Below are 14942 nucleotides of genomic sequence, written 5' to 3'. Positions count from 1 at the left end.
CTGTCACGTCAGAAAAGATGGATGCAGATTCTGCTGCACTGGAGCTAAATGCAGACACCCCCTTCTTGCATGGTGGCTGCTCTTCCAGCATCTATTGCTGGGTGTCTGTATATTGCCCCCTGCCGGCAGGGACTGTACATTACAGGGGTGCATATCATGTATTACTGGCTCATATCTAGAACCACAAGCCCCAGCCACTCACCTGCTTGTATTTCTTACACGTGAACTGTTTGAGGCTTTGATCTTCCGGGGCGCCTTTCCTTTTGTTCTGATTATGTTTCCTCCTATCGTCCAGAGTCGTCGATATTCCTCCCCTGGAGGAGACAGTCCAGAGTCAGTGATTCCAATATGAAGCGACACCAGACCCCCCCCCCCCCCGATTAACCTACAACCCTCCTCATCCTGAGCTGTACTGGAACAGACTGTGGCTGTGACCCTCAACTATTATGTGCACAGAACAGTTGGTGAATACTGAGGCGCCATAGTTTTGGAGCGGAGCGCCGGACCCAGTACCATTATTAGACCGATGTGACGGACCCGGTACGTACCCTGCCTTAGCTCTGGCTTTTGGCCCCCAGTTGGCCTCTGGATTTTCTTGAAATCTCTTTAAGCCCAACCTTCGCGAGTTGGGATTTGCATCCTGTCGGATTTCAAAATTAGCCTCAATCCTGCAAATAATTCCCCCAGATTAGACAGCGGAAAGACGGGGGACTCGTGTGCGACTGTGACGGCCATAAGAGGCATCGCACACCTACCTGGGCTCTGCCCCGAGGATGTGGTGGGCCGGGCAGCTCTCCGATAGCTTCTCCCTTTTCACTGGATTCAGTTTCTCCTGTTCGGGACATAATCACATCTCCGTGTAACACATCCTTTATAATCTGACACTTCATGGTCCCTAAATCCTGATAATCTGGTACATGGCCCCATGTTAGATTAATAGGTTCCTTCCTCTCTGACAGTAGGCTCATCTCACTCATTAATACGAAGCTCTCCCTTCTCATCCTAAAGAGGTGCTGCAGCAGCTACAAGACCCAGTACAAGCTGCTGCTTGATGACGACCATTAATAAGACCACTGGAATTTAGGACCCCCTCCCCCTTCCCGACAAGAGAAGCCATGCCGATCATCACTCAAATAACCTCAGATTCGCGCAGATGAAGAAATACAAAGTGGCTCACCCAGCATCTCATTATGTCCCAGATAACAGAGGGTGGAGCGTCAGTCTTTATGGCGTTCTGGCAGGCGTGTGACAGCGAGACTTTATACCCAGCATGCAGCAGGGCAGACCTGGAAGACAGGGTTAAAGTGATTGTGTACCACGCTCGATAGATGATGCCGCCGCCAGGAATCCTGCTCATGTCCTATTAATCGGGACACGATGACCCTCTGTCCCGGGTGAAAGGGACGCCCACGGGCAGCAGCGTCACTCCACAGGACTCAGACATATGGGGGGGAGGGCTGCTGCTGCAAACATAAGGAAGGGCTGCAGGAACTCACCTGAACTGCAGCAGCGATGGGGTGTTACAGCGCACGGTGCTGCTCAGGTTGTCCAGGGTGTAATATAACGGGATATTCAGCTCCTGGCGAAAAATAAGGTTAAACGCCATCAGCTGGTGGATGAGCAAGAGTATGGCTATGTGCACATGTTGCGGATTGCACTGTGGATTTTGTGAAATCCGCAGGACAAAAGTCCTGCGGTTTATCTGCGGATTAGCCTGCGGTTTTGCCCTGCGGTTTCACACCTCATAATGATAAGGTGTGAAACCGCTGTGGAATCCGCACAAACAATTGACATGCTGCGGATTGTAATTCGCGGAAAAATCCGCAGCGTCTGCACAGCGGTTTTTGTTTTTCATAGGCTAACATGGTACTGTACACCGCTGCGGGTCCGCAGGGCCAAATCCGCTGCGGATCCGCAGCAGAATCCGCAACGTGTACACTAGGGTGACCGGATCTCATATGGGGGGGAAAAAATGTCAGAATTTTGTCCGTCTGGACCCCACAGAACGATTCCCCTTTCCAGATATTGAGAGAGCCAAAATTTGAGCTCGATCAAACGACGTTAACCCGTGCCGCTCGTCGCTCAAAGTTTGAAAAAATCCAAATTGAGGTATTTTAAGATTTAGGTACAGTCATATGTAAAAGTTTGGGCACCCCTATTAATGTTAACCTTTTTTCTTTATAACAATTTTGGTTTTTGCAACAGCTATTTCAGTTTCATATATCTAATAACTGATGGACTCAGTTATATTTCTGGATTCAAATGAGGTTTATTGTACTAACAGAAAATGTGCAATCTGCATTTAAACAAAATTTGACCGGTGCAAAAGTATGGGCACCCTTATCATTTTCTTGATTTGAACACTCCTAACTACTTTTTACTGACTTCCTGAAGCACTAAATTGGTTTTGTAACCTCATTGAGCTTTGAACTTCATAGCCAGGTGTATCAAATCATGAGAAAAGGTATTTAAGGTGGCCACTTGCAAGTAGTTCTCCTATTTGATTCTCCTATGAAGAGTGGCATCATGGGCTCCTCAAAACAACTCTCAAATGATCTGAAAACAAAGATTATTCAACATAGCTTTTCAGGGGAAGGATACAAAAAGTTGTCGCAGAGATTTAACCAGTCAGTTTCCACTGTGAGGAACATAGTAAGGAAATGGAAGAACACAGGTACAGTTCTTGTTAAGCCCAGAAGTGGCAGGCCAAGAAAAATATCAGAAGGACAGAGAAGAAGAATGGTGAGAACAGTCAAGGACAATCCACAGACCACCTCCAAAGACCGGCAGCCTCATCTTGCTGCAGATGGTGTCACTGTGCATCGGTCAACAATACAGCGCATGCATAACGCCTTTTTGTATGACCAAACAACTCAATCTTTGTTTCATCAGTCCACAGGACCTTCTTCCAAAATGTAACTGACTTGTCCAAATGTGCTTTTGCATACCTCAGGCGACTCTGTTTGTGGCGTGCTTGCAGAAACGGCTTCTTTCGCATCACTCTCCCATACAGCTTCTCCTTGTGCAAAGTGCGCTGTATTGTTGACCGATGCACAGTGACACCATCTGCAGCAAGATGATGCTGCAGGTCTTTGGAGGTGGTCTGTGGATTGTCCTTGACTGTTCTCACCATTCTTCTTCTCTGCCTTTCTGATATTTTTCTTGGCCTGCCACTTCTGGGCTTAACAAGAACTGTACCTGTGTTCTTCCATTTCCTTACTATGTTCCTCACAGTGGAAACTGACAGGTTAAATCTCTGAGACAACTTTTTGTATCCTTCCCCTGAAAAGCTATGTTGAATAATCTTTGTTTTCAGATCATTTGAGAGTTGTTTTGAGGATCCCATGATGCCACTCTTCATAGGAGAATCAAATAGGAGAACTACTTGCAAGTGGCCACTTTAAATACCTTTTCTCATGATTTGATACACCTGGCTATGAAGTTCAAAGCTCAATGAGGTTACAAAACCAGTTTAGTGCTTCAGGAAGTCAGTAAAAAGTAGTTAGGAGTGTTCAAATCAAGAAAATGATAAGGGTGCCCATAGTTTTGCACCGGTCAAATTTTGTTTAAATGCAGATTGCACATTTTCTGTTAGTACAATAAACCTCATTTGAATCCAGAAATATAACTGAGTCCATCAGTTATTAGATATATGAAACTGAAATAGCTGTTGCAAAAACCAAAATTGTTATAAAGAAAAAAGGTTAACATTAATAGGGGTGCCCAAACTTTTACATATGACTGTATTTTGCATAGTCTGTTAGACTATAACGAATGTGACAACAACATTGCAGAAATAGCCCTGACCAAATTTTCGAACCATTTGTGGTATTTGAATGCAGAGTTGGTGGGATTATCGTTTTTTGATCCCACCATTACAGACAATGAAAAGTTGTTAATGGCTAATAAATTGCTCAGTAGCACAGATGAACCATCAGAGCACGCTAACCTACATGAGTTGATAATTTTACATAGTTATCTAATCTATTCTAGAGCTTTTGTTAAAGTAGTTTTTGAAACGTCAGAATATAATGCTCGGCATTTGCTTACAACTTGCAGGACATATTGCTTTTGTTCTTCATCTTTTGTCAGAAGGTCGTTAAAGTCGGTTACTTCCTACCTCTTTTAATTTTTATTTCCTAACTTTTGGATTTACAACCCTAGCGTGCTCTGATGGTTCATCTGTGCTACTGAGCAATTTATTAGCCATTAACAACTTTTCATTGTCTGTAATGGTGGGATCAAAAAACGATAATCCCACCAACTCTGCATTCAAATACCACAAATGGTTGGAAAATTTGGTCAGGGCTATTTCTGCAATGTTGTTGTCACATTCTTTATAGTCTAACAGACTATGCAAAATACCTAAATCTTAAAATACCTCAATTTGGATTTTTTCAAACTTTGAGCGACGAGCGGCACGGGTTAACGTCGTTTGATCGAGCTCAAATTTTGGCTCTCTCAATATCTGGAAAGGGGAATCGTTTTGTGGGGTCCAGACGGACAAAATTCCGACATCGATTTTTTGCGGTCACCCTAGTGTACACATAGCCTATGGCTCTGCCAGGACCGGGCAAGTGTGGGGAATGTCCAGGAGGGGGTGCTCTCTGACCTCGGTCACCATGCTTAGCACTCCCTCTATCCTGTCCGAGGTTTTGAAGCGTTTTGGGTTTTTCTCTGACGCGGTCAGGACTTTCTGTACAAATGTTACATCGTGGAGGGGCTCGGCCCAGATAGGTCCTCCGACCTGAAACACAACACAGGGTCACACGGGGCGGCGGGTGCAGGACTGACGGCCACCATATAACGGGCGGTCTCACTACCTGGTGCTTCTGTCGGCAAAACTCGCAGCTTGTTCCCACGGGAGGCCCGGTCCCGGCAGAGTACTTCATACTGCGAAATGAGAGCGTTACATCCATTAACTACAGCACCAATGTCCACCGGCAGCCCTGCAGACTCCGAGCTGCACTCGCTGTAGCTCCCTGTTATCAGCCACTTCGGGCTAGAGCCAATATTCTGCACTGTAGAGACCTTCGACGCTCCAAGGATCAGCCGATCACTTCTGCCCCGTTGGATCGCAGAGCTACCTGCCCACCAAATCAGAATTTATCCGCCCGACATGTCAAACGTTGGCTGAAAGTTTAGTTACCCTTTAACCCCTTCATGATCACTCCATTTTTTTATATATATTTTAGTATTTAAAAAATAACGTTTTTCTTCATTTTGACGTTTTCTGAGTCCCGAATCTTTATTTTTAGTCTTTTAGTATATTATATGAAGATTTTCATCTTATTAATTTTATTTTTCCATTGAAGGCTTTTTTGTTTTTTTTTTTTAGTGTACCATTTTGGGGTATTTACAAAGTTTTGATTGCTTTTTTTATGTATTTTTATCGTAGATGCAGTGAATGAAAAATGACAATTTTATCTTTGATCGGACAAAGGTGGACTTAGACTTTTTTTCTGTTTGTTACTTTACTTTTTAGTCCTTCTAGGACATTTGACCACTCGTACTATATACTGGAATATCACAGAGCTGCAGTATATAGAAGAAATTACCATCTGTGCCTATAACTGAACTACATGGGAGTACAAAGATGGCAGCAGCAGGGGTCTTAAGTAGGCTCCGGGATGCCGTGGCAACTCACCGGCACCCAACAATTACGTCACTGCCAATGGGCGCGGGAAAACACGCTTTATGTGATCGTTTAAGTGGCTGAAAGGCCTCGTGTGTTATCCATATGCCTGCGCCCGACGTGTGAAGTTCAAGAAGGGCTTCCCATGGGCTAAGAGGCTTTATAGGCTTCCGTCAAAGCTCTTCGATATGTAGTCTCACCTTACTGACTTGCTTCAAGCGATTTATATAAAGTGAAGTGCTGGTAAATTTCCCAGTCATTGAAGCAACTCACTTGTTTCCATGAGCGACAGCTCTCCCCATCCGCTGCAGATGGTACGTTCCGCAGCCCACACAATTGTACACCAGGGCTTGTTTACTATGGAGATAAATGGGGGGGGAATTACGGTTATATTTTTTAGTTATAGATACACTTGCGCGGTCTCCGGAGCAGCACTCACCTGGCGGACATCTTTACCTTGGCCTGTCCAGTGAAGACTCGCACAAACACCCGTATGTAGAAGTCGGCGGAGACGCTGAGCAGAGGAACAATGTAACGCTGGTAACAATTGGCGCGCAGATCTAAGCTGTGTAAGAGGATACGCAGGGCCTGGGGAAGACGGAAAATAACACGAGGATCATCTACAATGGGGCTCGGAAATAGAAGCGGTGCAGGATGTTAATTGGGAGACTTCGTAGACTGTGCAAGAGTATGGCGTAACCTAGTGGCACTAAAAGCAATAGTCTATCACTAGAAGACCCGGTTAAATAATAATAATCTTTATATAGCGCCAACATATTCCGCAGCACTTTACAGTTTAAGGCTGTGTGCCCACAATGCGATTTTTAAGCAGTTTTGCCGCGAATTTCGGCGCAAAAACGTTTAAAAATCGTGTACAGAACGCCCCCCCCCCCATGCATTCCTATGGCATTCCGCACATGCTGTGCTAATGCTGCGCTTTTTTCCGCGGCGGAATCGCATCGCGGAAAAAAATCGCAGCATGCTCATTCTTTTGTGCGGAATCGCAAAGAATTGCCGCGATTCCGCACCCATAGGAATGCATGAGAATCGCTTACTTCCCGCATGTGGCTATGCCCACCATGCGCGAAGTTAAGCGTCTCATGTGGGGTTGGTACCCACGGTGTGGAGGAGGAGACTGTCCTCCAGGCCCTGGGCACCATACCCCTGTAAAAAAAAAATCGGGGTATATTTACCTTCCGGCGTCACGCGCTGCCTTCCTGGCCTCAGCGTTCCCAGTAATGCCTTGCGGCAAGGATCTGTGATGACGTAGTCTCGTGAGATCGCTATAGCAACGCGAGACCAACGTCATTACAGGTCTCGCAAGGCATCGCTGGGAACGGGAGCGCCGCTGAGACTGTGCGGGACGTCGGAAGGTAAATATACCCCGATTTATTTATTTTTATCATTTTTAACATTCTATCTCTTACTATTGAGGCCGCATAGGCGGCCTCAATAGTAAAAAGCTGGTCACACTTGTCAAACACTATGTTTGACGAGTGTGACCAACCTGTCAATCATTTTCCAAGCGATGCTTCAAATCGCTTGGAAAGTGCTTGAATATCACACGCGAAAATTGCGAACATAATCGTGGTGAAATCGCGCGGAAAAAAAACGCGCGATTTCTGGGAAGGAGTCCGGTTTTTAGTGTCCGGATTAAATCGCTACGTGGGCACATAGCCTGACAGTTTCAAAACACAAGTCATAAGTAACAACGTTAACAATACAATAATTAAAGTAAAATAAGCCGCCCCTGCTCGTGAGAGCTTACACTCTACAATGAGGTGGGGGAGATACAGAGTACAGGTGTGTATTTACAATGGTGTATTTACAATGATGGTCCAGCCATCTTGAGAAGGTGGGGGACAGAGATAGTGAATGGGCTACATACTCACACTTGCACATAGAATGACTTTGATTAGTGAACATGATAGGCTGCTCTGAATAGATGTGTTTTGAGAGAGCATCTAAAACTGTGCAAAGTGTGGGTAGTCCTAATTTCTTGGGGTAGAGCATTCCAGATGATTGGCACAGCGCAAGAGACGTCTTGGAGTCGGGAGTGGGAGGTACGGATTAGTGCAGAGGTTAGTCGAAAGTCGTTTGCAAAGCGCAGTGGTCGGATAGGCCGATAGACAGAAATGAGGGAGGAGATGTAGGGGGGTGCTGCACTGTGGAGAGCTTTGTGGGTGAGAACTAGTACTTTGAATTGGACCCTATAATGAATGGGCAGCCAATGTAAGGACTGGCGAAGAGCGGACGCGTCCGAGTACCGATTAGCCAGGTAGATGACCCTGGCTGCTGCATTAAGTATGGACTGGAGAGGGGAAGTCGAGTAGCGGGGAGGCCAATTAATACAGCGTTGCAGTAATCCAGGCGGGAGTGGATCAATGCTACAGTGAGGGTTTTTGTTGTTTCCATGGTGAGAAAAGGGCGAATTCTGGAGATGTTCTTTAGGTGTAGGCGGCAAGAGCGTGCAAGACATTGTATATGGGATGTGAAGGAGAGGTTGGTGTCAAACATAACACCCAGACAGCACGCCTGCTGCCGGGGTGTTATTGTGGTGCCACCCACGGAGAGGGAAATGTCAGATTTAGGGAGGTTAGTAGATGGCGGGAGCAGAAGAAGTTCAGTTTTGGAGAGGTTGAGTTTCAGATAGAGAGCAGACATGACGTTGGAGACTGCGGACAGACAGTCACTGGCATTCTGTAGTACAGCGGGGGTAAGGTCGGGGGGGATGATGTATATAGTTGTGTATCATCAGCATAAAGATGGTGCTGAAAGCCAAATTTGCTGATGGTCTGTCCAATTGGGGCCGTGTAGAGAGAGAAGAGAAGGGGGCCAAGGACTGAGCCCTGAGGTACCCCGACAGTGAGAGGAAGAGGAGATGAAGTGGAGCCAGAGAACAAAACACTGAAGGTACGGTCAGAGAGATAGGAAGAGAACCAGGAGAGAGCAGTGTCATTAATGCCTAGTGACTGGAGCCTAGAGTAGGAGGTGGTGGTCAACAGTGTCGAAAGCTGCAGATAGGTCAAGATGAATGAGCAGAGAGTGGTCACCGCTATGTTTTGCTGTCAGAAGGTCATTGGTCACTTTGATGAGTGCAGTTTCAGTCGAATGTAGGGGGGCGGAAGCTGGACTGTGAAGGGTCTAGAAGGGAGTGAGTGGAGAGGTAACGGGTAAGGCGGCAGTAGACTAGGCGTTCCAAGAGTTTAGAGATGAAGGGGAGATTGGAGACTGGTCTGTAGTTGTTTGTGCAGGATGGGTCGAGAGCGGGTTCCTTTAATAATGGAGTAATGATAGAGTGTTTGAAGGTGGATGGGAAAATGCCCGAGGAGAGGGAGAGATTAAAGATTGTAGTTAGGTGAGTTGTGATGACTGGAGAGAGACTGGAGGAGATGTGAGGGAATGGGGTCGGTAGTGCATGTAGTTGGGCGAGAAGAAGAGAGGAGTCTGGAGACTTCTTCTTCTGTGATGGGATCAAATGTGGAGAGTGAGCCAGGGAAGATGCAGGAAGGGATGGGCGTCACAGCACTTGGTGGTTGGGAGCGGATTTCCTGACGGATATAATCTATTTTCTCTATAAAATGGGAGGCCAGGTCATCTGCCCAAATGTCTGAGATAGGAGCTTGTGCTTTTGGCCTGAGGAGGAAGTGAAAGGTGTCAAAAAGTTTCTTGGGGTTGTTGGCTAGTGAGGAGATCAGGGTGGTGAAGTAAGTAGGTCTGTTTGGCGAGGTGAAGGGCAGAGTTTTAGGTTCTTAGCATAAATTTGAAGTGGATGAACTGGTCCAGGAGTGTCGGTAAATGTATAGTCGACGATCCCAAAATCTCATGCCTATTGCCGTCTCTCACCATTTCATGGCAGAATCTGGACTTCAGGGACATGGAGCCATATTTGCTGTAGCATGTCTCCCCGCTGTTACCTGCGAGCACGGCCATGTCAGTACAAGTAACACAGAGCAGCCCTGCGGAGGAGACACAATACATAACGGGGGGGGTGAGAATATGGTATCGCTATCAGTACCGATGCCTTCATGGTGGAACTCCTCAGCGCAAATGCTGGGTTCCTAAAGAAAACGTCGTAATCTACCTCCTTCACCGACACTCTGCACCGCTGCATCCAGGAACATGGCGGGGCTGCCATAAGGATCGAGATCGATAACATCGAAGCGATCGTGTTTTCCCATCCGGTTATACATCAGCATCCTAAAGAAAAAATAACACAGTCACCACCAGAGGGAGCAGTGAGGCCTGGACATATACACGCAGGCACCACCAGAGGGAGCAGTGAGGCCTGGACATATACACGCAGTCACCACCAGAGGGAGCAGTGAGGCCTGGACATATACACGCAGGCACCACCAGAGGGAGCAGTGAGGCCTGGACATATACACGCAGGCACCACCAGAGGGAGCAGTGAGGCCTAGACATATACACACAGTCACCACCAGAGGGAAGTGAGGCCTGGACATGTGCATTAAGCTCCCTCACCCCCCCTATTGGTGGCTGCAGGAATACACACACCTTAAAGTGGTTTTAGGATGGCAGGAACGTAGTGTCCATTGTTTCCAAGTGCACAAGGAATAAATAGCAATTATACCTAATTCCAGACGAGGCGAGTCAGTGACACAGCCGCATTCCTGTGAATGCTAATCATGTTATTATATATGTGCCCAGCTCCACCCGCAATGTCAGAACATAGTTTCTTACAGGAATTGGTATATGCAGAGTCCCAAATATCACTGCAGCGTCCCATAGCAATGGCTGCGATAGCGGGAAAGTAATACTTTACCTGGCACTCCAATGGCAACACTTCCAGAAAGTGGTCCAAAATCTGCCTCCTCGGCACCAACATGGGACAGCAATGAGGCAACAGTGTAAATGGGTATCTTCCCATGTGCAAGGAAGGCCGGATTGGGGCAGGTATATATTTTCTCCCAATTGCAACCAACATTAAATCAGTGAATCCCTGTCTAATTTTAGCTGCTTTCTTCCGTGCCACCTCTGTCCACCGGTTGTCGTCTATTCGAACGTATGGAAACTATTGATTTTAAGTTTCAGGTTTGGAGTCCCCTTCATTAACCCCGTACGCTTACCTGGCATCACTATAGCTGGCAGTCACAAGCTGCTCTACGCCATTGAACTGGATGTTTCTCTTGATCAGCTTCACCGCACTGGCAGAGAAGTCGTTGGCCACAATGCTCTGCAGTCCGGGCACCTCCAGGGCAAAACGGATGGAACGGAGCCCAGATGCAGCCAGACCCTCCAGGACCCGCAGCCCCTCCTGACAGAGAGACGGTGGGAGATAAAGTCCAGAGATTAGGGTGAGAGGAACTAAACACATAGAAAAAACAAGAGGAGTGCAATCATAAGTGATGGCACCCTGGGGTATCGTCCTGGAGGTGCTGCCTCCTATTCTAGGATGTTTTGGTATTCAGGCATTTGGAAAGCTACATGACGCCCCCTGTAGGAGCTGCAGGTGGCAGAATGGCAGCAGCTCGGTAGGTGTGTACCCACTTATTTGTGCACCCACTTATTTGTGCTTTCTTGAGGTTGAAGCAGACGTCTGTGCCTCGGTCCGAGCATTGACTGCCTATGCTCGGACGGGCCGGCGGCTCTCCCAACCTCAGCGTTGAAGCTTCATACGTTTCTGTGAGACTGTCACGTTCGGGTTGAGAGGCCAGTGGCCACTCAGTGCATTGTGGTCTGAGATCGGACTGAAATCCACAGACGTCTGCACGATCCTTTACCCCCCGTGGGTCGGTTTTTAATTAAAAGAAAACAAGTTGCAGAAAAACCATTTAGCCAAAATCCTGTGCCAACTGCTAATCAGATATTTGGCACGGATCTTGGAGATGCCCTCCTGACATATTACTCAGCACTTACTGGACAGGACTCTCCTACAGTCACACGGCGTCTCTCTGTAGGAGCAGGATTATTGTCAGGGGCAGATATCTCACAGTCCTCTCCATTGTCTGACAGATCCACCACCACTTTCTGCTGCTCCTTCTCCCCTGGCACCACCACTGCAATAGAAAAGAAAATACAGACACGTCAGGATAAAGAGACAGGGACTCTAACCCAAAATGTGCAGGGGCCCATGTGGAAGAAGGGGGTCGGGCGCACTGCATGTATCTCAGTCAGGACACTACAACAGGTCATTTTGTTTTCTCCCGCATTGGGGGAATGACCCCTGGGAACTGTCGGTGCTCAGTAGATGCCTTTGTGGTTAAGCATTTAATTTATTGAAGAGTAATCTCAGAATTCAAAATCACAACCTCTAACTTGGTGGGTAGACAGCCCAGGAATGAGGCACAGATTAGGCAGAGTCAATCCTCAAAGATCTACACAGCATTCTTCTTCTTTACAGGCATAATGTACTGGTACATAGAGATAAATATCTATATATCTGTACACTTCTACATTATTTTATTTTAGGGATACAAATAAAGTAACTTTTTTTTCCAAACAAAAAATGAAGAAATCACAATAATCATATTCTTTTTATACTTTTTTTTAAATGGAATATCACATATCTGTAAATAACATGGAAATATCCTAACAACGCATGTGTGTGTATCTTATGTATGTGTGACTACGGTGAGTGGTGACTATGCATATATATGTAGCGTGTGCTCAGACACAGGTCCTGTCCAAGGGCCTGTCCCAGTCCGCCCTTGCAGTAAATCCTTCTTGTGTAGGGGCATTACAGAAACCTCATACTCACGGTCGATGCCTTTCTCTGCCAGCTGCATACGAGCAAACTCTGTGAGGACAGCACAACTGAGGATAAAACAGAAGAATATATTGGTGGTGCCACATCCACAGATGAAGATATACAGACTATCACCCTGCCTTTATGATGCATCTCGGCCCATTAGTGAAACCCCTCAAGGGCATGATTCCACTTACGTCAGGTCTCGGTTGAACTCCTGCACTGGGTTATAAAACACTTGGTTGGCGCTGGGATAGATGACATTGGCTTTCCCCTCTGTGATAACAGTCTCTTCTTGGGAGGGTGCAGCCCCCTCCATCATGAACGCGCAGGAAATCCTTCTCAGACTTTTGGAAGTAAAGACTGAAGCCCTCAGTGGAAGAGAATGGAGCCTATGAGCGATGGAGAACATCAGACGGAACTGAAGGGGAAAAATGTTTCAGTAGTAGCACTGGTTATAGATCTAGGGGCTGTCTTGTTCCTAGAGATTCTCCATGTAGGTTTCTACTAATAGGACAGGACCACTCGTGCCCGTGGTTGCATCTGGCATTGCAGCTCAGTCACTGGAATATGAGACAGTCGTGGACCAGAGTGGTGCCTTTTCTTGAATGTAAAAAACAAACATCCTCTTACTAAACCTGGAGAACCTTTTGTGATGGATCCATTATACACACAGACAAACGGAGATCCGACCTCTATAAATGATGCCCTGGTCTGGTACTGATTTTTTATCCTAAGGCTATGTGCACACTGAGGGCTTTTTTTTCTTTGCAACATGTCACTTTCTCTTCCTGTAAATATCCGTTTTAATTGTGGATCCTCCACAAAGACTTGAATAAAATGAGGAAAATCACCAGATAATTGCACCATGTTATCAGTAACGTTTTATCAACGCTAACAGGAAGTTTCCAAAACAAAGCAGTTTAACAAAAAAAAGGACAGTTAAAAAAACGAGATAAAAATGCACAAAAACAAGAAAACAGGTTGCCCAAGTTAGGTAACTAGTGCAGAAAACCTGCACTGTCAAAAACTCACCAAACACTTATGGGAACTTAAAGGGGTTATCCATGATGTAATTATTTTTTTTAATATGGGGCAAAGCACTTATAGGCAGGTAGTTGGGAATCACCTGTCTCTTCTGCTATGCCACAATCTCTCCAGGCTCAGGCAGACACAGCCCGCTCCTGACGGCCATTCTCCTGCCTGCTGTGACGTCACATTGACAGAGCAGCTCCTTCTCTTCCACTTCTGTCAACAGAGCGTCACTACCAACATCAAGGGCTGTCACAGTGTAGAGGATGATCAATGAGTGTAACAGTCTGCCACGAGCGGTGGTGAGTTCTCCTTCAATGGAAGTCTTCACACAGAGGCTGGACAGACATCTGTCTGGGATGATTTAGTGAATCCTGCTTTAAGCAGGGGGTTGGACCAGATGACCCAGGAGGTCCCTTCCAACTCTACCATCCTATGATTCAATCATGTGAATAAACACAATGTCCACAGTGAGAAGAGAAGGAGCTGCCCTGTCATCATCACGTCACAGGAAGCAGAAGAGTTGCCGGCCAGAGCTTTAAGAGTAAGAAAAGAAATCACATTCAACCATAAGAAGGGAGGGGATGAAGAGAATTTCTTTTAGTTCTAAACTGCAGTCCAAAGGATTAAAATCTGGGGCATAAATTAATCCACCTCTGATATGAAGTCTGACCCACTGGAAAACTTCCACGCTGCACATTTTCTCTCCACTCTGCTGGTGCTGAAAGACGTTGTGGATATCTGCCCTATACGAACATTCCCTTAAGAGGGCGGCCCGAGGCTGACGTAGGATCGGTCATCAGTACCGAATCAATATCTGCTCCAGTACTTAAAGGGGTCGTCCAGTCTAAAGGTACAAGTGGGTAGTGACTGTGTGTGACTGCAGACTTGTGGACACATCATGCGCACTGTGTGTCCTGGGAGGAGTCCTCGGTGTCACAGATCATCTGACTGCAAGTACGCGACATGCATAGCAAACCCCCCCCCCCCCGGCCACAATCCGACTAGACTGGTTCTGGCCTCACACAATACACTTGCACTGAGTAAGCCGTGCACGTCTAGTTGGTCTGTGGCCGGGGATGGATCAGTCACGTGGTCTCCTTCAGGCAATGAACAGAGCAGCGCACAGCGTCCCTGACATTATGCTGACAGTCATCCATATACTGTACAGAGCAGGGGATACACACTGTGGCTGTAGAGCTGTTTCTAAACTACAACTCTCATCACGCTGACGGTCGTCAGGCCACGGTAGGAGTTGTCGGTTTGCACCAACTGTAAACCCGCGCGCTGTGCGCACACGGACATCTCCGGTCACGTCTCCTCTCTCCAGACTGGGCACACTCCGTCTGTCACCTCCGCCGAGCGTCCCCCAACCTGGTCCCCTCATACAATCACCTCACTAACACGCACGACGGCATGTTCACCTGGGCGCCGCCATCTTGCTCCAGCCGACTCGTCACGTGACGCCCTCTAATCAATCAAAACCGCAAGTCCGACGGAGAGCGAAGAGGATCAAACTTCCTTCGGGCGCGCTTTACTCTCCATGGAGATTTTTTTTTGTATATT

The 14942-nt window shown here is 46.9% G+C and overlaps 1 protein-coding gene across 5 annotated transcripts in view; it reads right to left on the bottom strand.

The window, feature by feature from the left end:
* TRMT1 (tRNA methyltransferase 1) overlaps window positions 1-14942 on the bottom strand; it is a 23349-nt gene extending 8407 nt beyond the window's left edge. For 2 of the 5 annotated variants that reach the window (XR_012234462.1, XM_073587391.1), the window contains exons 1-16: window positions 14772-14880; window positions 12542-12736; window positions 12357-12412; window positions 11516-11655; window positions 10726-10913; window positions 9720-9835; window positions 9482-9594; window positions 6075-6223; window positions 5909-5992; window positions 4824-4893; window positions 4613-4747; window positions 1497-1579; window positions 1178-1286; window positions 756-832; window positions 549-668; window positions 203-314 (exon numbers count right to left, since the gene is read on the bottom strand). Coding sequence is in view for 4 of the 5 variants with exons in the window: in XM_073587391.1 (XP_073443492.1) it covers window positions 203-314; window positions 549-668; window positions 756-832; window positions 1178-1286; window positions 1497-1579; window positions 4613-4747; window positions 4824-4893; window positions 5909-5992; window positions 6075-6223; window positions 9482-9594; window positions 9720-9835; window positions 10726-10913; window positions 11516-11655; window positions 12357-12412; window positions 12542-12736; window positions 14772-14794 (1770 nt within the window). In the remaining variant the exon portion in view is untranslated. Of the gene's footprint in view, window positions 1-202; window positions 315-548; window positions 669-755; window positions 833-1177; window positions 1287-1496; window positions 1580-4612; window positions 4748-4823; window positions 4894-5908; window positions 5993-6074; window positions 6224-9481; window positions 9595-9719; window positions 9836-10725; window positions 10914-11515; window positions 11656-12356; window positions 12413-12541; window positions 12766-14771 lie in introns of all 5 variants that reach the window. The other 3 variants (XM_073587393.1, XM_073587394.1, XM_073587392.1) reach the window with 3 other exon arrangements.

Source organism: Dendrobates tinctorius, unplaced genomic scaffold (genome assembly GCF_039654945.1).
Source record: "Dendrobates tinctorius isolate UK_male_01 unplaced genomic scaffold, ASM3965494v1 ptg000099l, whole genome shotgun sequence".
Lineage (NCBI taxonomy): Eukaryota > Metazoa > Chordata > Amphibia > Anura > Dendrobatidae > Dendrobates > Dendrobates tinctorius.
This window is presented reverse-complemented; position numbering and strand designations above follow the sequence as displayed.